Genomic DNA, 26,786 nt, shown 5'->3' with positions numbered 1-26,786 from the left:
TGGCATAGATGAGCTTTTAAGTGTGAAACTTAATAGAAAAAAATCTGAAATTCTGGTAATTGAAGTGGATGTTTTGTACGTGTTTCTTTAGTTTAATACTATAAAATGGAACAAATACTCCTCTCTGTTAGGTTTTGTACAGACAAATAAGAGAACCCTTTCCATAGACAGCTTCCAATGTAGAGGCCTGATCCTATTAGAGAGAGCTAGTTCCCCTGCCTTGGCATTACAAAGGGACCGTATAGTGATTGCAAATTATATTATGAATTGCAAGCTCTACAACTTGGGTCTTGTTACTTATTGTATCCCTTCTCTCCTCCTCTGTGTTGCATATGATAGCCTCCCTCCATGTTGTCCCTTATGCTTAGAAACCACTCCTAGTCCCTGTTTCTGGTATGTACAGAGATAAAAATAGTTTTGGGAATGTGGATTGTACTGAATAGTGGGATTTGGAGGACTTTATATTTTGGACATTAAAACCATACAAAGTAGTACTGATTTCTTTTGCATGGATGGACTCTGAGTTTTGGAAGACTTGGTATTTACGTATTTCTATTTCTTTTGATGTACAGTTATACAAGAATATACTATTTTTTTTTAATTTAAGGTGCGCATAGCAGCGAAGTTCATCATTCATGCTCCTCCTGGGGAATTTAATGAGGTGTTCAATGGTGAGTATCTTTGTGCTTCCCTGTTCTGAGTCTAACTTGTTAATGCATTTCAGATATCTTGTGTATACATATTTAATAACTTTAAATAAGCTATCAGAGATTAGTTGTTCATTGTTTTGTTTTTCACCCTTCTCTGCCATTTCATGCTGTTTATCTTCCGTCACTACTTTGCTACTGAAGTACTATGAAATACTTTTAAAGCTTGGCTTGTTGAGTTTCAGACCAATCATAAATTCCCAGACTCTGCGTTGCCTTCTGACTGCAAAGGAAAAAACTTTTGTCTTAGGCCATGGCTATACTGGCGCTTTACAGCGCTGCAACTTTCGCACTCAGGGATGTGAAAAAAAACACCCCCCTGAGCGCTGCAAGATACAGCGCTGTAAAGCCTCAGTGTAAACAGTACCGCAGCACTGGGAGCGCAACTCCCAGAGCTGCAAGCTACACCCGTAGAGGATGTGGAGTACGTGCAGCGCTGGGAGAGCTTTGAAGTTGCAAGTGTAGCCATACCCTTTGTGTGAGGATGAAACCTTGTTTTGCCACCATTGCCAATTGTGCAATACTGGCCACTGCTAATACTGTTTGATACGATGAAAAGAAGGAGACTTAGTTAACTGCTTGTGCTTTGATATATACCTAGGCTAGACACTCCAGGTTTTCTTTTGACCTTGCTGAAAAATGCCTTGTAGTATTGGGTGTGGTTAGTTGGAGGTGGGTGGGGGACAGTTTAAGAGCTTGTTGGGTTTTTTAAGTGTATAAAATGCAGTGTTTAAAGTATAAATGTTTATGAATAAATGTTAAACTGACTGTGTGCTGATATTTTTTTAGACTTCATTGATACTGCTGTTGTGGGGATAAGCTGCAGAGCGGGGAGGCATGGATGGGGAGACTGTGAGATCAAAGGGAAATGTAGTGAATCAAGAGTTTTAAGGTTGGGGGGAAGGTGAAATGGGTGGGGTTAGGGAGCAGGAGGAATGATATTGAGCTGTATTCCTCTATTTTGGAATGAGATGGCTCTGAGGTATGAGTGCCCAAGGTATGGTGATAGGGTACAGGAGATGCTGGGGATATAGAGAAAGTCGGCAGGGGAGTACATAAGGAGACAGCCTAAGAGGGAGTATTGGGAGGTGGGGGGGCGGGGCCACGAAAGAGGGCAGGAGCTGGGAGAGCATGATATTGGGGGTAGGGCACAGAGGAGGATAGAAGGGAGGTATTGAAAGGATGGTTAAACATGATGGTATAGGTGGGACAGTTATACATGATGTGACCAAGATGGAGACATAGAAGAGTAATGCAGAGGACCAGGGGACAGGAACAAGCAGCCCTGTGTTGTCATTTAAAAAGTTAAGCTTACTTTTTAGGTATAAAACTTGGAGTTTTCCATGTGGATAAATATCTCATATTTTACCTTCTCTTTCCCACAAGCATCATGAATTTGCTAATGTTTATTGAAAAACCCTGCTTTGAGCCATAGTTGAGAGGGCTCTCCTTCAGACACTATACACCAACCAAAGTTTTTGTGTACAGTGGAAAAACAAATTTCAAAATCTGTTAAATAATTTATTTTTTTAAGTACACAAAGATTCCACCTCCCATTCTAGATATCAGTTTCTGATAATCTGATCATTTTGGTCCTTGTATATATTATAAATATTTGGGTGAGAGGAGAGAATATTATGGGTTAGGTGGCATGATAGTAACATTAGTCATTCAGATGAGGAAATATTTTTACTTGTTCTTTTAAATTAAAATCTGAATTTCAAATTTGCAGGTGGGAGCATATATTAGGTTTTATTTTTCAATTTTAACCCTGTAGCCAGCCTTTTACATTTATATGTATTCTGTACTGAACAGTATTGTGATTGACTCTGCATATAAATATTTCACCTGAACTATCCACAAAGTGGTGATTTATCAGATTAGGATTTTACTGGCATAGAAGGGTGGGTTGTCCTTGTCTAAAAATAATTCTCAATATTGCTTTAAGAATGTAAAAAGTCAGTTGCAATTCAATTTCTGATCCACCTGTGGATTTGAAATCTAGATTGCTAACCTGAACATATTTTTCAAAGTCCTCTAGGAGATTGGAATAGGGGCAGGGCAAATACAAGAAATGAAAATTAACTATGTGTACAACACTAATCACCACTCAAAAACTGTACTTAAAATCTATGGCTAGGCGTCTGTACGATGACCTTTAGTAATCTTTGAACACTTGTCTGTAGACAAGTGGAGCCATTACACAGTTCTTGTAAATCTGGCACAGTTTCCTAGATTGTTGGTCATGCCTCCTCTATAGTATGGCTTGTATCTAGGGCCCTACTAAATTCATGGTCTATTTTGGTCAATTTCACACATAGGATTTTAAAAATCATAAATTTCATAATTTCATCTATTTAAATCTGAAATTTCACTGTGTTGTAATTGTAGGATTCCTGACCCAAAAAAGGAGTTGTGGAGGAGTCACAAGGTTATTGTAGGGTAGGGGGGGCGGTACTGCTACCTTTACTTCTGTGCTGCTGCTGGTGGCGGCACTGCCTTCAGAGCTGGGCAGCTAGAAGGTAGTGGCTGCTGGTTGGGAGCCCAGCTCTGAAGGCAGAGCCACCGCCACCAGCAGTGCAGAGGTAAGGATGGCATGGTTTGGCATTGCCAACCTTACTTCTGCACTGCTGCTTGCAGAGCTGTTCGCCCGGCCAACAGCTGCAGCTCTCTGGCCACCCAGCTCTAAAGGCAGTGCAGAAGTAAGGCTGGCAATACTGTGACACCCCCTCCCCCCCAAATAATCTTGTGACCCTCCTGAAACTCCCTTTTGCATCAGGACCCTCCAGATTGAGAAATGCTAGTCTCCCCCAGTGAAATCAATATAGTATAGGGTAAAAGTACACAAAAGACCAGATTTCGCTGGGGGAGACCAGATTTCATGGTCTTTGATTTTGTTTTTCATGGCCATACATTTGGTAGGGCCCTACTTATATCTGCTTACCTACTTGCTGGGGCAATCCATTTTAGTCATCTGTCTTGCATCCAATTACTGTGCAGTCATGATGGTGAAGTATCTATTATTTAACAGGTTTGCTACCTACTCTCCCCCCCTCCATTTTCTTAGGGAATAAGTTACATTTGATACTATATAAAATAAAATTATTTTATGGGCTAATAAAAATATTAAGTATTTTTCTAACATCTTGAAAATAGTATTAAGACTTTAAATATTTTCTTTCAGATGTTCGGTTGCTGCTTAATAACGATAATCTTCTCAGGGAAGGAGCAGCCCAGTAAGTACCACATACTACACTTAGCACCTAAATTCTTTCAGTCTTTCACATTCTATTGAAGTTTTGTTACCAACAAGTGATCACAGCTATCTGACTTGTTAATTTCTGCACTTGTAACTCTGGCTGTATGTTCATCAGAGCTAATAAACTAAATAGTTAGTGTTGGTCAATAGTTGGATTGGAGATGTCCAAGGAAAACTCAGGAGTTACACGAATCATGTACATGACTGTGCAGTGCTCTGTCAATATTGAATCAGCCCTTTGAATATAGAAACCACATTGGAGCAGTTTTCTAAAGGGAGCAGTGCTCCTGAAAGTGCTGTCTCTTTGGATGAAGCATAAGTAGTCCTGTGTCTTGTGTTCACTAAAGATTCCAGAGCACATTTTTGCAGGGGTGTTAATCTGCCTACATTTATTTGGATAACTTACATCATGCCTATCTACAAATCCCCTTCCAGTTTCAGCTAGAGGTATTTTTCACTTTTTGTCATAAAAAGTTGTATAATGTTGCAGTGGTTGGCAAAGTTATCACTACAAAGTAAATTGTTTGGTAAGTTTGAGCCTATTTGGGACTCTTGGATGAAAGATTATGCGTAAATGTAAGTTCCCAAAGATGGTGGAATGGGTGGTGATGGGGGATGGAATAAGTAGACTAACTTTATTTTCCCATGTCATGGACCTCATCTAGTGAACTTATACCTATCTCCATAAGTTTGGAAATTTTTACTCGAAAAGTTTTAGCTATTGCACTCTAATACCTAGCTCTATATAGCATTTTTCATCTATAGGTCTCAAAGCTCTTTAGAAAGGAGATGAGTGTGATCCCTGTTTTACAGATGGGGAAACTGAAGCAGATAATGGCAAAGTGACTTGCCCAAGATCACCTAACAGGGCAGTGGTTGAATAGAACCCAGGTCTCTTGAATCTCACTGCTCCTTTTGTTAGGCAACACCATATCTCTAAAGTATTGGTTAACCCTGTCAAGATTTTTGAATGGTTAATACTCATGCCCTCTATGCTAAAAGCTTTCTGTATATGTAGCAACACTATATATTAAAAATTACTTCAAAAATAGATTCCACCTTAGAGGACAGACATTTTCATTCTCATTTGGAATAAATAGACTTCTTGGATTCTGCACACATCTTCTGTGTGTGTGTGTGTATGTGCGTGCGCGCATGCTTTATCAGTGTATATATCCTGGGCACTTCAGTGTACTAAACTAATACACTGTTCCAGGGGTCGGCAACCTTTCAGAAGTGGTGTGTCGAGTCTTCACTCTAATTTAAGGTTTCATGTGCCGGTAATACATTGTAATGTTTTTTAGAAGGTCTCTCTCTATAAGTCTGTATATTATATAACTAAACTACTGTTGTATTGTAAAATAAACAAGGTTTTTAAAATATTTAAGAAGCTTCATTTAAAATTAAATTAAAATGTTGATCTTACGCCGCCAGCCCCTCAGCCCACTTCTGGTCTGGGGTTCTGTTCACCTAGGCCGACAGTGGGCTGAGTGGGAACTGCAGCCGGGACCCCAGCTGGGAAGGGTCTGGCAACCAGAACCCCAGACCGGTAGCAGGCTGTGTGGGGCCAGCAGCTGGAACCCCAGACCAACAGCAGCTCAGCCCACTGCTGCTCAGGGGTTCCATCCGCTGGCTACTGCCAGCCGGCATCCCGGCTGCTGGACCCGCACAGCCCGCTACCGGTCTAAGGTCTCGGCCCTGCCCACATACAGTGGGTACCTATCTTCTCCCTGGTTCTGGCTTATTCTCTTCCTCTCTCTGCACTGACTCTGCACTCAGCTGAGAGTGGAAGTGGACTGAGCACAGGGCTGGGGGCGAAGGGTCTGGCCAGGAGCTAGAATGAGGGAGGGGGCTCAGGGCTGGGACAGGAGGTTTGGGTGTGGGGGCACTTACCTAGTCAGCTCCCATTTGGTGTGAGGGGTGCAGGTGGGAATGTGAGTAGGGGTGCAGGAGCTCCCGTTTGGTGCTCAGGGTGGGGGTGGGGATGTGCGGGATGCATGGGATGGGGGGGTGCAAGAGTTAGGGCAGAGGGCTGGGGGCATGTGAGGGGGTGCAGGTGTCAGGGTAGGGGGGCTGGGTATGTATGGAGGTGTCAGTCAGGGCTGGGGTCATGAGGGCAGTGAAGGAGTCAGAGGGCTGGGTGGTACAGGGTTCAGGGCTGTGTGTGTGGGAGAGGGCTCAGGGCAGAGGGTGGGTTGATTGCTCCCCCTCCCCAGAACCCCGAACCACCCCGCTCTTTGTCCCAGCTACCCCCTCCTGGGACCCCACCCCCATCTAAGCCTCCTTGTCCCCTGACTGCACCCCTAGGACTCTACCCCCTTTCTGTTCCCTGACTGCCCCAACCCTTATCCACACCCCTGCACCCAGACAGAACCCCCTGGACTCCCATGCCTATCTAACCGCTCCCCGCCCCCTGACAGGACCCCCAGAACTCTGGACCCATAAACCCCTCCCTGCCTGCCCCAACCCCTCTCCACACCTCTACCTCCTGACAGCTCCTCCCTCAGCACTCCCCACTCATCCAACCCCCACAGCTCCTTGTCTCCTGACCATCCCCTCCAGAGACTCTCCCACCCTAACTGCCCCCCAGGACCCTCCTTGCTCCCTGTCCCCTGACTGCCCTGACCCCTATCCACCCCTTAACAGACCCTGGGACTCCCATGCCCCCAACCCCCCCCGCCGCCCCTAACTGCCCCGACAACCCTAACCACTCCACCGATCCACCCACCCTCGCCCTTCTGCCCCACCCCTTATTCAACCCCCCCCATCACCGTCTTACCATAGGCTCCACGCTCATCCGGAGTTTGCTGCCGCCTGGCGCGCACACAGCCCCGCCCTCAGAGCCCTTGTGCCGCACAGGGCTCCAGATAGCGGAGACATTTTCCTCCCACGGACCAAAACCTGCCCTTCGGAGCGCACACCCCGCCCCCAGAGCCCTGCATTGCGCTATGGCAGGACTGGGAAGGGAGGAGGACCAGCGCTTGCTGCGCTCCGGCGCTCCGACCAAGGGAGCAGCAGACCCTGTACTTGCCTGCGTCAGGAATTTAATGGCACGCTGGAGTCCCGGCAGGCTCCAGCGTGCCATTAAAAATAGGCTTGCGTGCCATCTTTGGCATGCGTGCCATAGGTTGCCGACCCCTGCACTACTCTGTGAAATGTCTTTACTGTGCTATGGTATAGAAATTTATTGCAAAACGGGTGGTCTGGTAAACTTAATATACATTTTTTTTTCTTCTTTTAGTGCATTTGCACAATACAATCTGGATCAGTTTACTCCAGTGAAAATTGAAGGTTATGATGAACAGGTATGGATACAATGAAATATTAACTCATAACAGGTTTCTTAAAGTTTAAGGAGCACCCTGTGATATTAGAACTTTTGCCTTATTTTTTTTGCAAAAATATGCATTGGCTAATAGTCTAAGTTAATAACCTGTTAATAATGTAAACCATAAAGAGCTACAATATAAGCAGTGTGGTGACACATGGCCTCTAATCCTGTAAGATGCAGAGTAAAGGCACCTAAACAATCTTAACTCTGCCCTATAGTTATATCATGAACAAAAAAAACCCTTATCTTTTATAAATCGGATTAATCTAATATAGGATTTGAAATACTATTATTCACTGGTTCCATGGACATTGGAAGATCTCCATTTAATGTATGAATTCTGCATTTGATACAGTGAGGGGTAGGGTGACCAGATGTCCTGATTTTTATAGAGGCAGTCCTGATTTTTGGGTCTTTTTCTTATATAGGCTCGTATTACCCTCCCACCCCCTGTCCCCATTTTTCACATTTGCTGTCTGGTCACCCTAATGAGGGGTGAACTAGATGAGAACTCAGTTTGCTGCTGTTTAATATGTTTTATCCACCCCTCTTTGCTGCTGCTGTGCATGAACTTCATTCACATCTTAAGTTTTAAAGCATGAGATTTGGCTGAGCCTCACTTTGGCACAATTTAGTCTTTTTCCTTTATTCAATGGGGTTACACAGTACTGAATGATGTAATATCAAGACCAAACTCTGTGTGTGTGTGTGTGTGCGCGCGCGTGTGATAAATACATAAATAAAATAAAAATAGGTTACAACTACAACTTTGTAATGCAGGTCTTGATAACAGAACACGGTGATTTGGGCAATGGAAAATTTTTGGATCCAAAAAACAAGATAGCTTTTAAATTTGATCACTTAAGAAAGGAGGCTACTGATCCTAGGCCCCATGAAGCTGAAAATGCGATTGAGTCCTGGAGAAATTCAGTAGAGACTGCAATGAGAGCCTATGTGAAAGAACACTACCCAAGTGGTGTCTGCACAGTAAGTACTAGACAGCTGATTGAAGCCTCTCTTGACTGCTTATATTTTTGTCTGCAGAGAATATCGGTACCTGAAATACAAGATAATGTAAACACGAAGTAAAGTCTAGTATAGACATTACCTTAAAGTCATAGGTGGGAATGTCTTCGGTTTTAGTGTTCTCATTACCCACCCCTCTGCACATCCTACAGTCAGGTCTTCTCTCTCTCCTTGTCCCCAACAACATCCTCCTAAAACTCCTGGAGCATTGTGCAGCATCGGCTACTCACTAGCCTCTTGAGACTCAGTGGTATCTCTTGCATTGCTCCAAGGTCAAAGTGTGAGACCGTAGAGTAGTCCCAAATCCTGTTCTGCTTGTGACAGCAGAGATACCTGACTGGCTAACATTTGATAATGTTATTGATTATATTTTGTTTTTCTAAACCATATTAACATTATTACTTGAATTGTTAAGAACATTTTAAGCATTGTTCATGAAGACAAAGTCTCTGCCTTGAGGAGCTATTTGAAATCTAGTTGTCTGAATTTTGCATGGTGACTTATTTTTAGCCTTATTTACACCTACAATTAAACGTTTAATCTCAACTAGAAGAAAAGGCCACTTCGAAATCATAACTAAGTATAATTTGGATGTGCAGTCTTGCAGGAGTTGGGGAACAGGGAGAGAACTCTTCAGCACCAGTGAGTCTCTTTATAAAATGTAGGCAGTTCTGCAGCAACAGTTCCTTCTCTTCTTCAATTCTACATCTGTAAGGTTCCAAACATGAAGGAACTAGACTTTGAAGTACCGTAAATTTTAGCGAACATTGATTTGCTCTGTCTTCTCTAGAGAGTGTGTTATTGGTAAGAAAATACAAATAATATGGGGGTGAGTAAACAGGGATTGAAGTTTCACTGTGACTAAGTGAACTCTGAGTGGAGTTAGAGATAAGGGAAAGAGACAAGGTTTGTAAGCTAAAAAGCTTGTCTCTTTCACCAACAGAAATTGGTCCAATAGAAGATTTTAGAAAGACAAGGTGGATGAGGTAATATCTTTTATTGGATCAACTTCTGTTGGTGAGAGAGACAAGCTTTAAAGCTCACCCATCTTTTGTCTCATATCCTGGGACCAACATGGTTACAACACTGATGCAAACAATAAGGGAAAGGCTCAGTTTGGAAGTGCAGTTGCTGCAAACTTGCTGGGGGTAGGCCAAGTTACTACGGCTGCAGTCATCTGTCTGTAAGAAAAATGAAGAGGCATTCACTCCTTTTATTGTAAGGTTTTATGTTTCATATTTAATGCCTCTTGTAGACTGGTGTGAACAAATCTTGTCTTTGGTGTGTTGCTTTAAGAATACATGAAATATACTCATGGCCTTATTTGAGATGCTTTGGAGACACAAAATACAGAGTCTTGGGTATAGCATGGCAAGATAAAAGGAGAGAAAGCACATTTCCTTAGATTATTACATTATTTTTTTTGCTACCATTATTTGTAGGGGACAAAATACTGAGGCATAGACATACTGAAACAAATATATGCCTTGCTGTTGTACATTTGGTGTCTAACTGCTCTGTTTGCCTCTCACCTAGTAAAAAGTTAAAAATATCCAGTAAGACGAAGAACAATCTGAAACCCAGTCATTCTTTCGCTATTCTTGAAGACTGTCATATGACCACTCATAGTTACATGGTTAAAATCCCTTGTTGCTGAGACATACCTAGTTTATTGCTAATCTGAAAGTTTTATGTACTGCAGCATCTAAATTTTAGTTTGACCAGGTCTAATGATACTCCAAATACTGTGTCCTTAAATTTTCCTCCTTTGTGAATCATACAAGCACTCAGGGCATGGTTTAAAGCTAATTTATTGGCTGCTTTTGTTTATGCATAGAAATAATGGAACGTGGTTATAAAAATAAAATTCTGTAGTGTAATGTCACTGAATTATAGTACAAGAGCTAAGTATCTTTTTTTTTTTAAAGCTGTCTTGCACAAGGTACTTATAATTTGGTTAAGGAATTCATTCAAAACTTGGCATGACTTTACTCTTTCATTTGCAATTAAGGTGTATGGTAAAACAATTGATGGACAGCAAACCATTATTGCATGTATAGAGAGCCATCAGTTCCAAGCAAAAAATTTTTGGTAAGTTCTTAACTGATCCTGTATTTGTTATATTTCACTATATTTAAGTAACTCTGTCTATCACAATCATATCCACTCATCTTCAGTATAGGATATTGCTCCGCTTTTGATGGGAAGAAGTTCCAGATCTGTTGTATGTGACTTCGAAGCTTGTATAAGGAGCTATACAAAAAGCTTTGCTTCTAAAAGAAGCAAAATGGCAGGCTATTGATCTGTTGTTTTGCAGAGCATTTGGGAAGTTCCCACCCACGCTTTTGCCTTGACTTTCCAGTGATTTTCTTTCTTGCATTTTTTTCTTCCTTGACAATTGTTTCAGCCAGTTATTTTTAGCTTTAAAACACTGTCCTTTTCTCTCAACTATAAGATGTCAACAACGAAAAGCAAATTGAGGACCAGGAAATGTACAGCTATTTTCCACTGGCAGAGGAAGAAGTGTCAAAGGAGACTGTTTCACTCTCTTTCTCCTAGCCAGTCCCAGAAGCAGTCCTTTCACAGATGTAGGAGTATTCTAGGTTCAGTCAGGCAACCAGTGGGGATTGGAAGCCTACTATAGGATGTGGACTCATTAGTTTCTACCCACTTGGCATTTTTTCCTTTAAACTATCAATACCTAAGGCCTCAGTTATCCCAGAGGTACTAGTGCTCCCTTTTTGTCAGAAGGGAGATGAGCAGGATTCTTTCAGTAGTAGTATATTTAGCCTCTAATTCACCCAACGGCTCCTTGGTCATGAGTCATTCACCACCAATTCCTCACAAGGCAAAGGGAAGAATAATCAGTGAACCTGATCAGTGATCAAAATACACCCCCCACCCCCACCCCCTAGAGTCCAGCCTTATACTACGAGGCAAAACACAATTCTGTCCACACACACACACCTCCAGTGAGTTTTGTTCAGAAAAAAAGTGGGAAATTGGGAGGGGAGGGGAGCAAGACAAGCCATAACTTCTGGAAATCTGTATCCAAGCTTCTTGAGAAAGTTCTTCTTAGCAGTAACACAAAGTTATTTTTTTAAAGAAATAAGGAGAAATGCCTTGTTAGGGCTTTTTCTTCATGAGTCTTCTTGGCCAGATTGGTCTCTATCCTAGAGCAACATGTGTCAAAAGGACAAGCTGTGATGGTTAAGAAACTTCACCAGAAACTTTTCAAATTCTCCAGCTCTTAAAACTTCCTAAGAATTTGTTACTCTAGGTAAAGGGAAATCCAGCTCCCGCCCCAACATCTCCTCCCCCCAAAATAAAGGAGCTATACAAAAAATGAAAAATCCTTTAGTTTCAACTTCTCCAAAAGAAGCAGAGAGTCCCGTGGCACCTTATAAACTAACAGACGTATTGGAGCATGAGCTTTTGTGGGTGTCTATCCACTTCCCACGAAAGCTCATGCTCCAATATGTCTGTTAGTCTATAAGGTTCCACAGCACTCTTTGCTGCTTTTACTGATCCAGACTAACACGGCTACCCCTCTGATACTATCACCAAAAGAGCAGACCAAGTGAGAACGAGAAGTGTGTGTCAGAAACTCAAGCAAAACACTTGATGCAAAATGTCATCAGTTAAAATTATTTAATTTTCACAGTAGAAAAGATTTAAGAGAGAAACTCATAGCAGATATTTTCCTATCAGTGTCATAGGCTTTTTAATTCTTACATACAACTCCCTGGAAGTTTTCCCATCAGAGTAGCACACTTGTTGCTTTAGATATGGGTGCTCAAGCCAATGACTAAACCTTAGAGGGCCTAAAGTGTGAGAGCCAGGGAATTTCCAACCTCTGTCATGCTATGAAGATGAGACCCAAGAGTGGAATCTTGTATAATGTCCTCAAAAAAGCAGAATTAAAAATGAGTAACTTTTTTCCTTATGTGGCTTTATAGTTCTTTTCTATATACAAAATACACACAATATATTGTCTCCACATGTGTGTTCCCTCCTGTTAATTTCTTTACTCTTCAGGATGAAGTCCCATAGTGAGGATTTGTGGATGTGACTGGCAAAGAAAGGAAAATGCTAACATTTTAACAAATTTTCTCTGATTAGTCACATGCACTAGACCTTTACCCACCAGATTTTGGCACAAACAGTAAACTTTTGTGTAAGTTGGAATTTGTTGGATAGATGAAATATTTCTCCTTTTTGCTCTGTAAAAGTTTATCTGGTTAATAACTAAAATCAAATCACTCACAATTGTGTGAAGACTGTTTTGCAACATTGGAAATGAACTGCTGGATAGCTTCAGAAGGAGTACCGACTGCGTTGCATGCAGTGGTCTGCTATTATTGTTAAGGAAGAGAGTACTCCATAGTTAGTGGATGTAATTGTTAGAGAACACTATTTCTCTATCTCTTCTGCTATGTCGTCTTTGGTAATATGATATCCATGCACATCTTTCCATTCCCATCTACAAAGAGAGGTCATACGTCATTAGTTCAGGAAGTCAACGTTGGATATGCATAATTATTCCATTATGCATCTGTATCAGCCAATGAGATGATTTGGTGTTAGCCAATATAATGCCTTGCAGTCTGTTCACTTAACCAGCAGAGCTGATAAAATGTAAAATGCCAATGCTTTTGATGTTCTGACTTATGCTGACTAGCTTATAAATGTGAATTAATTTGATATTAATATATCTTTGGTTAGAATATATTGACATAATATTGATTTTAGTCCAAAAATACAAGTAACTTTTAGATTCCAAATGGCTGAGTTTTCTCTTAAAAGGAGAAATAGATACACAATACAAACAAAATTGACAAGGCTCACTAAGCTGCCCAGAACTCCAGCTACTGAGAAGCTGGGAGCCTGGAAGTCCTGATAACTATATGGTTTGCATTGGGGCTTCAAGGGCTGCTGTGCTTCCTGCTGTAGATCAGGGAAACTAGAGGTTCTCAGAACCTGACTTACCAGGCTCTCCCAGCCCCACAGCAGCCAAGCTGGCAGAAAAACAGACAGATCTGCCTAGTCGAAGAGCCAATGAAATTGACATATTCCTGTGAAATGCAATATGACTTTTATCAATGGAAATTTTCCAATGGAAAGTTCTGTTGGAAAACAGCTGACAGCTAGTAAATAAAATAGATAAATTAGTAAAGAGACATTGCATAAAATAATTTTAAAAAGCAGTTGAAAGCCTTTTGGTATGTGTGCAACAAGCTTCTAGAAATCCTTGGTTAAGCAATGATTACTCACTGTAATAGTTATGACTTTAATTATGATAAGGACTTTACAAACCATTTAAATGACTTATTTTTCATTAAAATGTAGGCTCTGCTGGAGTGAAACTTTGCAATTATTTAATGACCTGCAGAATACTAGTTAGCATCCTGTAACTGTTCAGGAAGTAAAGAATATGTTCTTCACACTGAAATGAGAAGAATCCTAGCTATGCAGAATGTAGTAACACAAGTTAGAGTTTAGTTAGGGCACTGTGGCCAACATCTGTTTATAAAGGATTTTTTGGCACTTCTTGTAGCTGCAAGATGGCAGGATCTCAGTGTTATGGCACTTGTAGCATTACAGTGCCATCTAGCAGCCTACCTGGGAAACTAGTGACTCGACCAACAGCTTCTGCAGAACTTTACGCTCTCTACCCCACCCAAAGATAGCTAAGTACTTATCAAACCCTACCTTGCTTGGACTTTGAGTTCTGAAATTATAGCCTAAGGTGTTATGAATTTAGGCATTAACTTATCACCTGAAATATGTTCAGTGGAACATTTCTACATCAATCTGTGTGGATTAATTATTTGGTAATCTTAAACTGCTTTTTTGTCTCAGTATTGTTACCTTCTGAAAGGGAATAAAATCTGTAGCTAATCTTCTTGCAGAAAGTGAGTTTATGCTGTACCCAAACTGTTTTCTTTCTTAAATACATACATGGAATAGAAATTGAGACAGCCCAGAAGCTGTCCTAATATAGCTTTCTTTCCTGACAGAATGATCCACTAACCCAGGGGTAGGCAACCTATGGCACGTGTGCCAAAGGCGGCACACAAGCTGATTTTAAGTGGCACTCTCACTGCCTTGGTCCTGGCCACTGTTCGGGCTGGGGGGGAGCTCTGCCTTTTAATTTCATTTTAATTGAAGCTTCTTAAACATTTTAAAAAACTTTACATACAACAATAGTTTAGTTATATATTATAGACGTATAGAAAGAGACCTTCTAAAACATTAAAATGTATTACTGGCACACAAAACCTTTAATTAGAGTGAATAAATGAAGACTCGGCACACCACTTCTGAAAGATTGCTGACCCCTGCACTAACCTTTTCAGAAGTGTGTGCCTTGCAGGGAGGCAAAGATTGAAATGTAGCCTGCCTATGTTTCTGACATCTGGAAAGATACAATCTCTCCTTGAGTGGTTTGGGAAAACTATTACATTCCTTTCTAATGGAAGGAATGCCCACAGTTCTGGAGCTTTATATTTCTGTCAGAGCAGTCCAAAGCCTTAGCTACAGTTAATATTGTAGTGATTCATAGGTATTTTGGTATTTTTTTAAAATAAAAATGCAAAGATTCTAAAGCTAGTGGGCTGCAAAAAAGTGACTGTTCCTGGAAATCATCCAGTGAGTCTTCCTTTGCTCTAAACAGTACTCAACTACACGTGCCCAATTGGCAAGTAATTAATAATGAGGAACATTTTTAGAGACAAAGAAAACGTTCCTTTTAGAATGTCTGTATGAATAAATAATCTTGCTCCGTATCCAAAAGCAGCAATAAGTGTTCCCACAGAGTTCCCATTTTTCCCAACTGTTTGTGTCTTAAAACCATGAGTGATTTTCTTTTATAAGAATATTGTGTTCTTCCATATTACCTCCCTTAACGATCTCAAATTATAAACTAAGTTTGGCACTAGTAGTGAAATTCAACATTTTATTCAAATTATTTTCCCTGCCTTATTTATATTTGCTGTATTTATTTTTAAGGAATGGCCGTTGGAGGTCAGAATGGAAGTTTGCAATCACCCCTTCAACCACTCAGGTGGCTGGCATCTTGAAAATTCAGGTAGGCTTATCATAAATTGTATACTTCAGTGTTTAGAAGGTCTCTAGTATTTTTCAGCTGGGGGAATCTCATGGTGATATAGTAACAATAATAATTGTGGTGCAAGAAAGAATGGAACAGATACACATTTCATTAATCATTCTGCAAGTATTTTAAAATAAACTGGCATTAATTCTGTCTATAAATATTCATTCATGCATTCATATATATTGTATTGTAAAAATGGATGATGGAGGGCTTCGGAGACTCATCCCATTTTGTGTGTTGTGGAGCAGGGGGTTGGGTGTCCTTTCCCCCCCATCCCCTTGCCTCCTGTATCAAAAGGGTGTCTGGTCAAAGAAGGCTGAATGCAGCTTTAGGCTATTTTCTCTTGAGAGCATAAGATGAGAGGAATATGCTCCTTGTTCCAGGAGGTGTATGCTGCTTCTATAATGCAAATGGAAACATTTTCTAAAAAAGGACTAAGAATCAGTGTTTACATTGTCAAAAAGGTCAAACATTTCCTTGTATATCCTACTAGACTCATTACAAGAGCAGCCAAATTAATGAATACACGTATACATTAGAAATCACTAACGTACCTCCTCACCAGTCCCTATTGGTAGAGAGAGAGTCAGCTTTTCCCAAAAGAGCGATTGTTGGAGCCTCTACTTGAGGAATCTGCTTGATGCTAATATAGTTGCCTATGTTTTATGATTTGCTGTGCATCATGGGCAGAGTCTGTCTCTCTTGTGAGAAATGTTTCTTCAACTATATCAAATTCTCATTTTCTGATCATGAATGGCACCTTTTTCATCTCTTTAGAGGGGTAACTTCTCTGTAAATTCAACTGAATGAATGGTGTCAGTTCTGTTTACCAGTTGTGGCAAAAATGTGTCATCCTACCCTTAAAAAAAAAAAAAAATTCTCCTTGTTTCATTTTGGAAATAGCATTTATATTTATACAGTGCCATTTATGTACCTCTGTGAAAGTCATTAAAAAGGTAATCATGGATAGGCATATCCCACAACTTATTAGGCACAATTTACAGTTCAGTTGCCCCTTTTTTTTATCAATGATCTCTAGGGACACACAAACCTAAAAAACCCTAATTTTCTGTGTCAAGGCTCAGTTTCAAGACCTTTGTTTCAGTTTCAGTTGCAAGTGCATGTACCTCCATTTCCTTTTGATTCTGTCAGTAAAGGCCAAACTCCTTATCTTTAGTATTTTCCAAAGATTCCAGTTTAAATTGTAAAGATATCCATTACTCTTCAATACCATGTCATTGGTTGTGAATAACCTTACATCTAAGTGCTCAAGGTGTACCTCTTTAATTTTCTATTGGTGTTTAATCCCCCACACGGAAACCAGTGATCAGCATTATAATCCTACATTTTCAATGTCTTTAAATCGCTCCAGTTTTTAACTCATTGACTTTATCAAGATTAGTTTTAATACCTTTTGAAGAATCTAAGACTAAGACTGGTAGGAGTGTAAATTGAGGGCAGAGGGGGAGTACAGTAAACCTTTTTGGGGAAAGACCAAGAGTTTCCAAACTTATTCTGCTGTGTCTACTAGTTAGGTTACTACCATTATTGTGCCGGAGAGAATTCTTTTTAGAAAGATCACCTGGGCTTGCTTAATATAAGATGTCACGCTGCCTCCAGCAAACAGTCTGGCTGAGCAAGGAGGGCAGCAACACACTGCAGCCTGAAGCTTTGCCAAAACTCTCCTTGAACAAAGTCAATCCTCATTACTTGAGTAGCTTCCAGTAAGTCTCGTAAAGAACAATACCTTTCTGCTACCGCAAGTAGCTTGGATAAAATGAACTGTTAATTGCAAAATAAATTTCCTGGACACGAAAAGTGCTGCTCTGAGCACATACATGCTGAGCACTTTAAGTATAACTCTGCATTTCAGTGGAAATGCAACACCAACAGATCCCTCTCTTCTCCCAGAAAAGTGTGTTTAATGTTGGCATTTTACCACCATGCTGATTCAGTAGCTGTAGTACTGATATTTATTGTTTTACTTTTGCATAGGTTCACTATTATGAAGATGGTAATGTTCAGCTAGTGAGCCATAAAGACATACAAGATTCATTAACAGTGTCTGTAAGTTATCTTTTTACAAGGTCTCATTATATGTTGAAGTGACACATTTTTGGTGTAGGTTTCGGATGTGTTTAATAAGACTTTTGATGCTCAGAATGAGTTCTGCCTTTGTATTCTACAGAACAATGCCGGTTAGACATTCTGACATAAGATCCTTTCACTATTTAGAAATAAGTGAAAACAATTGTACATGCAAGTAGATAGCTAATATTTTTACATTGCACGTATAGATGTCTGCTGTCTTCTCTTAAATCCTCCAGAATACTGTAATCTGAATTTGCTGCATGACTTTTTTTTGCTTGTGACTTTTTTAAAGAAACAAGACAGATTAATTTTAGTTGTGAGATTATAGTTAGCTTGAACTGTCTGCACTTACTTATTATTTATCGGCACTTACTCTAACTCTTCTTAAACTGTTAATTGTAGGTGCTGTGCGGCTTATGGAATTAGATTTTGAATGTGCAATGAGTTTGGTGTGAAGTAGTACCTGCTGAACACACTCTCATTCCCCTTCCAATTATTGGCACACAATTGGCAGCATTTGCTTAGGAGAAGATGAGGGCTCTAAAAATAGCAATGTGGTAGGGGAGAACTCCATAACTAGTGTTAGCTTGAACTTGTATAGCCTATTTGTAACCAGTGATGTCAGACCTTTGCTTTCATGGACATTTAAATCCATTTTGGGGGTGGAGACAAAACTTCAGATATTCTGCAGTTCAGAGGCTCCACGCCTGCTACATACAGACCTTATTTCTTAGCTGTCCCTTTTTGATAGAGGTTATTATGGTGCATTAGGGAGGAAATGCCTAAAAACCCTGTGTGTGGAAACAACAGTTGCATCCTAAGACTTGTTCACTGTAGGGACTGGTGCTGTCTGAGTGCAGCATGAACTAATAATTGCTCTTAATAATAAAATACCATGACTGGTAGAAGGCATGAGGAAGTGAATAAACATTTATATTTTCTGCTTGGAGTGTCCATTAATAAACTTGTCAATGATATTAAATTAGCAGAAGGGAATGGAAAAAGTACAATTTGAAAGCATCTCAGATGGTTATGAGATGCTGATGAAGAACTGGGTTCTGAGTGCCAAACTGGATTTAACAAAACATTGTGAATTAAAATAAATGTATATTAAAAAAATAATAATAATAAAACAAGGCTCACTGGCTTTCCAATCACAATAACAGCATATAGACTGGGGAAGGTTGGTGCTAAATGATAAAATTTCAGAAGTTGTAGGCATGGAAATTACTTCTGAGTCATAAGTAAAGGGACCAAAGTCCTTGCTCATGCTCTTTTCAGCTGACAGTTGCTTCAGTGGAGACTGAGGGGACAGTTCCAACAGTGGGACCTGTCCTGCCATATCAGTCAAGTACTGAAGGACCAATTAGGACCAAGAGATTTGGTGCTGAGCACTTCCTCAGACAGCCGTCCTTCCTTCTTAGCAGAGAGAAGGGCAACAAGTATCTCCTGTTCAGGTTTCTTATTTAGACTTCAGGCATACAAGGCATAGAAGACTATACAGGCAAAGACCTCTGTCCTCTTGGGGAGAGCAGGAAAAGTGCCTTAGCTGTCAGGCCCTCTCCTCTTCTCCACCATGTAGCCGAGCAGCAGCTTCCTACCAGCAACAGCAGACCTGAAATGAATAATTTCAGAGCTCCCTTGCTGAAGACAGATATGAATAAGTATGCCAGGTCAGTAGGGGATTCCTTTAGTGTCTCTCAGACCTCCCAACACGTGGGCTTTTTTTCTGGAAGCTGAGCAGAAGCTGTTAATCCAGGAAATACTGCCTAACTCAATAGAGCATATGAGCATCTCTTCCTTGCCTCTTTGCAGGATTCAGGACTCTTCTTTTTTTCCCCGAAGTGGGCACCACGTCCACTGGTCTCCCCCTCTTCCTTTTCTGTAATTGTCAGGAACCTTTTTACAGACCAACTGCTGAAGACAACTCCTCCCATCTCTCTGTGGAAGCAGCTCCTCTTGCAGATCTGGAGACTGTCATCTCTAGGCATATCCCTCAAGGAGTTAGCTGATCTTATGGGAGATAAGATCAAGTTCTGACTGCAGACTCCCTAGTAGAAGAAAAGGAGAGAGGACTACCCATTTTTTTAGGATGGGACTCTTGGCCAAGGCTCTCTGCCAGTCTATTTAAAAATGTTGGAATTACGATGTGCTGCTTCAGATGCATCCTTATCTCCAAGTTTCCAAAAAATGTGCAAGCTTAGACCCCCAAATTCCAGTATTCCTTATGTCTCAGCTCAGCAGTACCCTCTTGCTTGAAACCCTCTTGAAGCTCTGATTGTTCATATTCTTAAGGTTGCCCTGTGTAAAGATTAAACATTTTAACCCCATTGTTTTACAATATTTTTAGAGACTTTATTCACTTCTATTGAATAATCAAATATAATGTTATAGTAAGTATCTCTCCTGGTCTCTCTGATCTTGTTGGTTTGACAAATCTAATAATTTTGACAAAAAACTGGAGAAGGACTCAATGGGATCTGCTTGTTTTGGTATGTACTATTTTTAGCTGGTATAAATGGTTCTATATTCACTTGCCCCCAGGTATTTAATAGCCTTGGCTTCCATAAATGGTTCTATAGTGACTTGCCCACAAGTAATTAGGCAGTGATTCTGCTACAAATTTTCTTAAGATTCACTTGTTTTTCCTCTTTGCAGTAAAGAGCATAGTTTAGACTATATTTAGAGAAATGCAGCACTAAGGCATAATTCAGGCATTCAAAATATAGTACCAAAGAAAAAATGAAGCTACTCCAGTGTTAGGAAGCACAATGTTTTTCAAATTGAGTCTTGAACTGAATAGCACTTGTTATGTGAACCCAATTAATCTGTTATAGACTTTCTGGCTAATGGAGGCTACTTTAAGCATCTTCTTATTGCAGGAGAAGTATAATTCATTGACAGCCTTTTTAGAGTTGTAACATTTTAGTTACTTAATTTGAAAACAAATCCTTTCTTTCCTAGAACGAAGCCCAAACAGCAAAGGAATTTATAAAAATTGTAGAGGCTGCAGAAAATGAGTATCAGGTATGACTTCTGAAACATCCAAAATATATTTCTCGTATGTAAAACTATGCTTAATTTTGCCTAATACTGTGTACACTTTAGACTGAGCCCCAAAACTCATGTAATATTACTGAAGTAGGAAAACTGGCTTTTGTAAGTGAATGCAGTTTTAGTATTTCATTTCAATTTTAAGGATTATTGCTATAATACTGTTCATTTTATAACTTTGAAACAGAGTCAAGACAATCTAATCATGCGATAACTTTTAGTTCTGCACCCTAGCTGTCTCTGTTATCCTCATTTCCTGCCCCATTCTTTCTGATTGTTCTGCCTACTTGTGTCTTAAATTAGACTGAGCTTTTTGAGGGCAGATTTTTTTGTCAGTACAGTACAGCATGATAGGATCCTGATTTTCACTAGGGTTTCTAGGCACAAGTATAATGCACATTATTTCATTTCAGGAGTGCACAAACTCTTATGAAAGGCCAGTCCACAGTTAAATACTCTGACTGGATGCACACATCTTGATATGTAGATAATATTTCACCAGAGCAAGAAGTTCACATTTTGGTGGAAATTTCCATCCAAGTGTATCAAGACCTCACTTTATTTGGGTGGTTTTCTAGCAGCTTTGGTAGATGTATGAATAAGACAAGTATTTCAAATGCATGAGGTTTATAGAGTTTGCAAAATATTACTGTTCTAAGAGTCTGGAAATTTGAGTTCCATGTTCATTAAACTTTTTGATATAAGGGATCACTTTCAGGCAGGAAATTATACCCTACTTATTAATTTGCTAAAAAGCACTGTACACTTTAAATTCATATGACTAAAAGTGTTACTTGTTGTAGAGCTTACACATATTTAAGCTTGGAAGGATTGGATTTTTATCATTAAGCATTGACTTCAGATACATATTTCCATCAATAACTGAAATTTGCTCATAGGCAAAGGAAGAATAATGCTTGAGAATTTGAATTTGATTTAAAGATATTTACTTTGTATATTTTTGATGTGATATAAGCAATTTGTTTTTAACAGTTATAAAGCTTTAATTTTTTGAATCTCAACATCTGCTGTCAATTTCCTGCAACTGAAAAATTTAAATCAATTTTCAAAAAATGCTTTAAAATATACATTGATATCATCAGTTTGAATTTTTTAAATTCTGACAACCCTAAATGTACTGCATGTGCAAACTGATCGCCCTCATAGGAAAAAATAGTGAAATGTTATGGTCTATGGTAATACTGTTAGCTCTCAAAACCCATATTTAACTTTCTAAACCAAGACCGAGTTTTTGGGCTCTCGTTTGACAGCTTACTGTAAACAAGTGTGATCTTAATTTTTTTAGACTGCATAATTTTAGTAAGACTTAACAGGAGGCAACAGGTTACACATTATCCTGTGATTATTTGAATTATCTGTATATGTAGGCCACTGTTTCCGTTATTTTCTTTTTTCCGTTGTAGTTTGTTTTGAATAATTCTAACTCTTTGCTCTGTTTAACAGACTGCTATCAGTGAGAATTATCAAACTATGTCAGACACTACTTTCAAGGCCTTACGTCGACAATTGCCAGTTACCCGCACTAAGATTGACTGGAACAAGATCCTTAGCTACAAGATTGGAAAAGAGATGCAGAATGCTTAAGACAAACAATGCATGACTGGATAATTTTAGTGTTCTTGTATACAAATAAAAATTATTACAAAAGTATTTGGAACTGTTGTCACCCAGTCAGCACGGGCTTTTGCCATTGAAAAATCACTGTAAGTAGTCTGGTTAGAGCACAAAGCTTAACTAATCAACCTTTTTTTTTTTTTTTCCTCCCGTTTGTTTCCTTTTTTTCAGAGGGATTGCAAAATCAATATAGCTGAAAACTTTCCTCTGGAGTTTGTTGTACCTTTTACATTTTTTATAATGAAAAGACCATGCCTTTAGATTTCAATTTAAAATTAAGAACGGTTTGAAAAATATTTTTGCATACAGTAACTGTCTTGCTTTCATATGAACTGAGCAACTTCTTAAATTTGCTGGATTCCTTGAACAGTTCAGTAGTGTACATTTCTAGTTTAAGGCTCATGATAGATTTAGCCATATAAGTTGCTGTAGAAATCATTTAGCCCTCCATTGGATGTAAGACTGGAGAAAGCATTTTCTATTTTAAGTATGTTAAAACTTTTCAAAATACTTAATTCAGCTGGCTCAGTGTTAACTAAACTTTTTTAAACAAGGCCAAGATGTTATGCTGTTAAGATTTTGAAATTAAATAAAGTACTTATTTCAGAAATGCATTTAATGCTTTATTCCTGACAGTTACTTAAATGAGTTCAGATTCCATCTGCCCCAGTTTTTTTAATCATACATCCACAAATGTAATATAACAAGTCATATTGTAATATATAATTCTGTCCTCATGACCATGTCTCTATTTTTTTTTCTTGGATTGAAATGTACTAAAATTCAATGTGACATTAAAATGCAGATTTTCTATTTATTTGAGTAGCACATTAATTACGGATTGATCCTGTTGTGTGGTGTTTTTTAAAAATATGAATACTGCTTAAAACTGATATTTTCACATTTGAAACTTGTGGTCACTTACTTGTTGTGACTAGAAATGCTGTGTACATATGGTTTGCTGTAATAGCACATTTCTCCATCTCCCCATTTGTAAGATGTATTATCATAATATTACTCTCTACTGAGGACTGCTTGAAGTTCTTAGCTTATAGTAATTTACTGTTGGCTGTAGGGAATAGAAGAGATTTAGGTGTCTGTGAAGACCAAAACGAATCTCAGTCTGCTAGAGGGGAATCCTTTCCTTTGTGCTGCAATTTTCTTGGGATTGAAATGGGTTTTTAGGTTAAAAAAAGAAACCCCTGCAAAGAACAGTGTATTCAGTCAAACATTTCAACAGTTTGCAATATATAGGGTTTCATTTTAAAAACCTGCATAAAAATAATCTTGTTGCTTTTTTTTAAAAAGGTGGTGCTATGTCAAGAATGGTATATTGAAAATCTAACTTTTTAACCACTAAGGCCTGGTCTACACTGAGGGCAGGGATCGACGTAAGATACGCAACTTCAGCTACAAGAAAAGCGTAGCTGAAGTCAACATATCTTAGTTCGACTTACCTCGTGTCCTCACAGCACGGGGTCAATCGCTGTGGCACCCCCGTTGACTTTGCTTCCGCCCTCACCGAGCTGGGAGAGCAATCAGGGATCGATTTATCTTGTCCACACTACGTGTGATAAATTGATCCCCAATAGATTGATCGCTACCTGTCGATCCGACGGGTAGGGTAGACATACCCTAAGTTAGAAATAATTGGATTTTTATAGCTGTTAAGCTTTACTTAAATTGTGGGAATTTTTGTAGAGAATAAGTGTGGTGTGAATTAAGGCACTACTGGAAGATGCTCAGATACAGTGATGATGCGTGCAGTATCAAAACCGGAACAGAATTCTCATTTGTTTACAGCATGACCCATTCACTTACCTTTTTAATGTGTAGTTCATGGCATAGTAAGAAAAGGATGAACGTAGGCTTATGCAAACTTTGTTTATATTTTATACTGTACAAATACAATAGCATTTTACTAATCACAGTAGTGATTAAGATGGCACACCTTTCTGTGGAAGGCTATAAAACTGTTAGTAACTTCAAGAATTCGAGCTCTGCAACTCTACAGTATTGAGACTGTAGAAGAGCTGATTTTCCTCAGCTGCATACTCTTTCAAAATTTAACTAATTAGTCACTTTTTTTAGCGTTCTGCCTACCTGAATACTTATATTGAAAATATATTGCAAACTAGCTATATTGTTCAATAAATACTGGCAGGATAACAGCTTATAGCAGCTGCAACTGAAAAATAAATTATTGTATAACAAATCTGCAATCCTTTTTTAAGATCTATATACAAATTTTACAGCATTTTTTTTACCCCCTGACATACTTGCTGATTAGAAGAATCAGCCAAGGGGAGAATGGGGAGGTGACTGGATGGTTCAGGAGAATTGTTAGACTCCAGACCGTTGTATTTTTTTTCATTTCTAGGTCATTGGTTTGTGTGGTCTAGGTCAGTGGTTTTCAAACCACAGGTTGCAACCCAGTAGTGGATCGCAGAATGTAACTGTGTCTTGGTGGCTCTGGTCAGCACTGCCAACCGGGCTGTTAAAAGTCCCATCAGGGGTGCTGCCCGGCTAAGGCAGGCTAGTCCTTACCTGTTCTGACACCATGCTGCGCTCTGGAAGCAGCCAGTAGCAGGTCTGACTTCTTGGTGGGGGGGGGCACGGGTCTCCGCATGCTGCCTGAGCATGGGCTCTGCACACCCAGCCAAGGGGAGCAGAGAGGGGGGGTGGAGTGCCTGTGGGTGAAAACCAAGCAGAGCTGCTTGCGCACCTCCATCTAGGAGCCTGACCTACTGCTGGATGCTTCCGGAGTGCAACACGGTCTACGGGGCCTATCTTAGCACTCCTCTGTGCCGCTGACTGGGAGCCATCTGAGGTAAGCCTGCACCCCAATTCCAAGCCCCATCCCTGGCCCCCCAACCCTGGAGCCCCTTCCTGCACTCCAAACCCCTCATCCCTGGCCCCAGCCCAGAGCCTGCACCCCCAGCCCAGAGCCCTGACCCCCTTGTATGCCCCAGCTCAGAGCCCCCTCCCACACCCTAAACCCCTCATTCCCACAGCCCTCACCCCTATACTCCAACTGTCTGCCCCAACCCTGAGCCCCTCCCACACCCCAACCCCCTCATCCCCAGCTCCATTGGGTCATAGGCATCAACAATTTACTTCAACTAGGTTGCCAGAAAAAAAGTTTGAAAACCACTGGTCTAGGGCAATGAGCCTTGACCTAGTACTCACCTATCTGAAATCAGCTTTTGATCTCAGTTCAGTTCCTCATACACAGACACAGGTAATCACCCATAAAAATTGTACTTTTTGTTTGGGAAGAACCACCAAGGAGTGAATAACCACAGATAGCTCACTAACACCTTGCCCTCTGATGTGGTCCCGCCAGGATCAGACATATTGGAGAGATCATTAGTCAGCAGAGCATTAGCAATGCAGTCTTGCTGTGTCAATTTCAGACTCTGGCTGTTACTCCAAGGCACTAATTTTTACTTTGTAATTTGCATGATTCAATTCCAACCATGTGGAATAACATTGTATGTTGATTCACTCCTTCAGTTACACATTGTACCTAATATGCCATCAATGGGGTCTATGATGTCGCTAACTGTAGCAGATATTTTAGTTGCTTTTCTCAGATGGGACAGATTCAGAATGGCTAAATTCTCTTCAGATTCTGCCATATACCTGCAGGATGGCTTTGAATGGCACTTCCCCTCTGTATCTTTCTCAGTCTGTAAAATGGAGATAATACTTGGCTACCTCACAGGCTTTTGAATATTCATCAGAACAACACAAAAGTCTTGTGGGGGTGTGGTAATAGACTTAATGTGCATTGTTCTCTTTCTCACAGGACTTCTACTTGTGGAATATAAAGAATCAAAACTTGTTTTGTACCGTGCTATATTAGAAACACTTACAGTTGATAGTGACTTGTGTGTGTAAAAAAAAAAAAAAAATTCATGCTTTTTCCTTGGTTACATGCTACTTAGTGCAGTTTATGCAGCTCTGACATTGCCATCTGCTGGTTGTACATTTATTTTTCACTTCCATTAAGAGCTCAGTGATATTTCTGTACAATCTACAGTAGGATAGTCCTTCCTCCAGTCATGTTTACCTTTATATGCATTAGTTTGTGTTCAGCTACACTAGACCTCTGGCCAGTTCACAAAGGCTCATTTTTTGTGAGTCCTGCTTAAAACTGATGAGCATACATGATGGAATAATCTTTGTATCATCCTAAATTGTACACTGTACTGTGCCAACAACCAGTCTTCATACTGATGATCCCATCTCCCTGAGCCAGTCAGTGTGTGAAATGAGCATGTCATGCACATAACTGGCAATAAGTAGATGCTGGCTTAACTTTGTTCCTTGTGTCTAGGCCAAGTGTGATGAATGTGGTAGTAGTAACCTCATACTTCAGAAATAAAAACTTAGCTACATCGGGGAAAGGCAATGGTACCTTAGTAGGAAAGAGTGAAATTATTCTGAGTACCATAAAGCCAGTCTGCCTGCAATCGTAGACTAGGTTTGGATTATTTGTTCAAAAAGCTTGCATTTTTTCCTTGGAATGCAAGTGTCAATGGGTAGTAATTAGGTGTAGGA

At 39.9% G+C, this 26,786-nt stretch overlaps 1 protein-coding gene across 2 annotated transcripts in view; it reads left to right on the top strand.

Moving 5' to 3' along the window:
* CAPZA2 (capping actin protein of muscle Z-line subunit alpha 2) overlaps positions 1-23,037 on the top strand; it is a 44,733-nt gene extending 21,696 nt beyond the window's left edge. For both annotated transcript variants that reach the window (XM_032803959.2, XM_032803958.2), the window contains 9 exons: positions 608-671; positions 3,892-3,943; positions 7,208-7,271; positions 8,078-8,284; positions 10,335-10,414; positions 15,335-15,413; positions 17,436-17,507; positions 20,496-20,558; positions 22,050-23,037. In XM_032803959.2, the coding sequence (XP_032659850.1) occupies positions 608-671; positions 3,892-3,943; positions 7,208-7,271; positions 8,078-8,284; positions 10,335-10,414; positions 15,335-15,413; positions 17,436-17,507; positions 20,496-20,558; positions 22,050-22,190 (822 nt within the window). In that variant the 3' untranslated portion in view covers positions 22,191-23,037. The remainder of the gene's footprint in view (positions 1-607; positions 672-3,891; positions 3,944-7,207; positions 7,272-8,077; positions 8,285-10,334; positions 10,415-15,334; positions 15,414-17,435; positions 17,508-20,495; positions 20,559-22,049) is intronic.
* The last annotated feature ends 3,749 nt before the right edge of the window (positions 23,038-26,786 follow it).

The sequence above is a fragment of the Chelonoidis abingdonii genome, chromosome 1, assembly GCF_003597395.2.
Source record: "Chelonoidis abingdonii isolate Lonesome George chromosome 1, CheloAbing_2.0, whole genome shotgun sequence".
Lineage (NCBI taxonomy): Eukaryota > Metazoa > Chordata > Testudines > Testudinidae > Chelonoidis > Chelonoidis abingdonii.
This window is presented reverse-complemented; position numbering and strand designations above follow the sequence as displayed.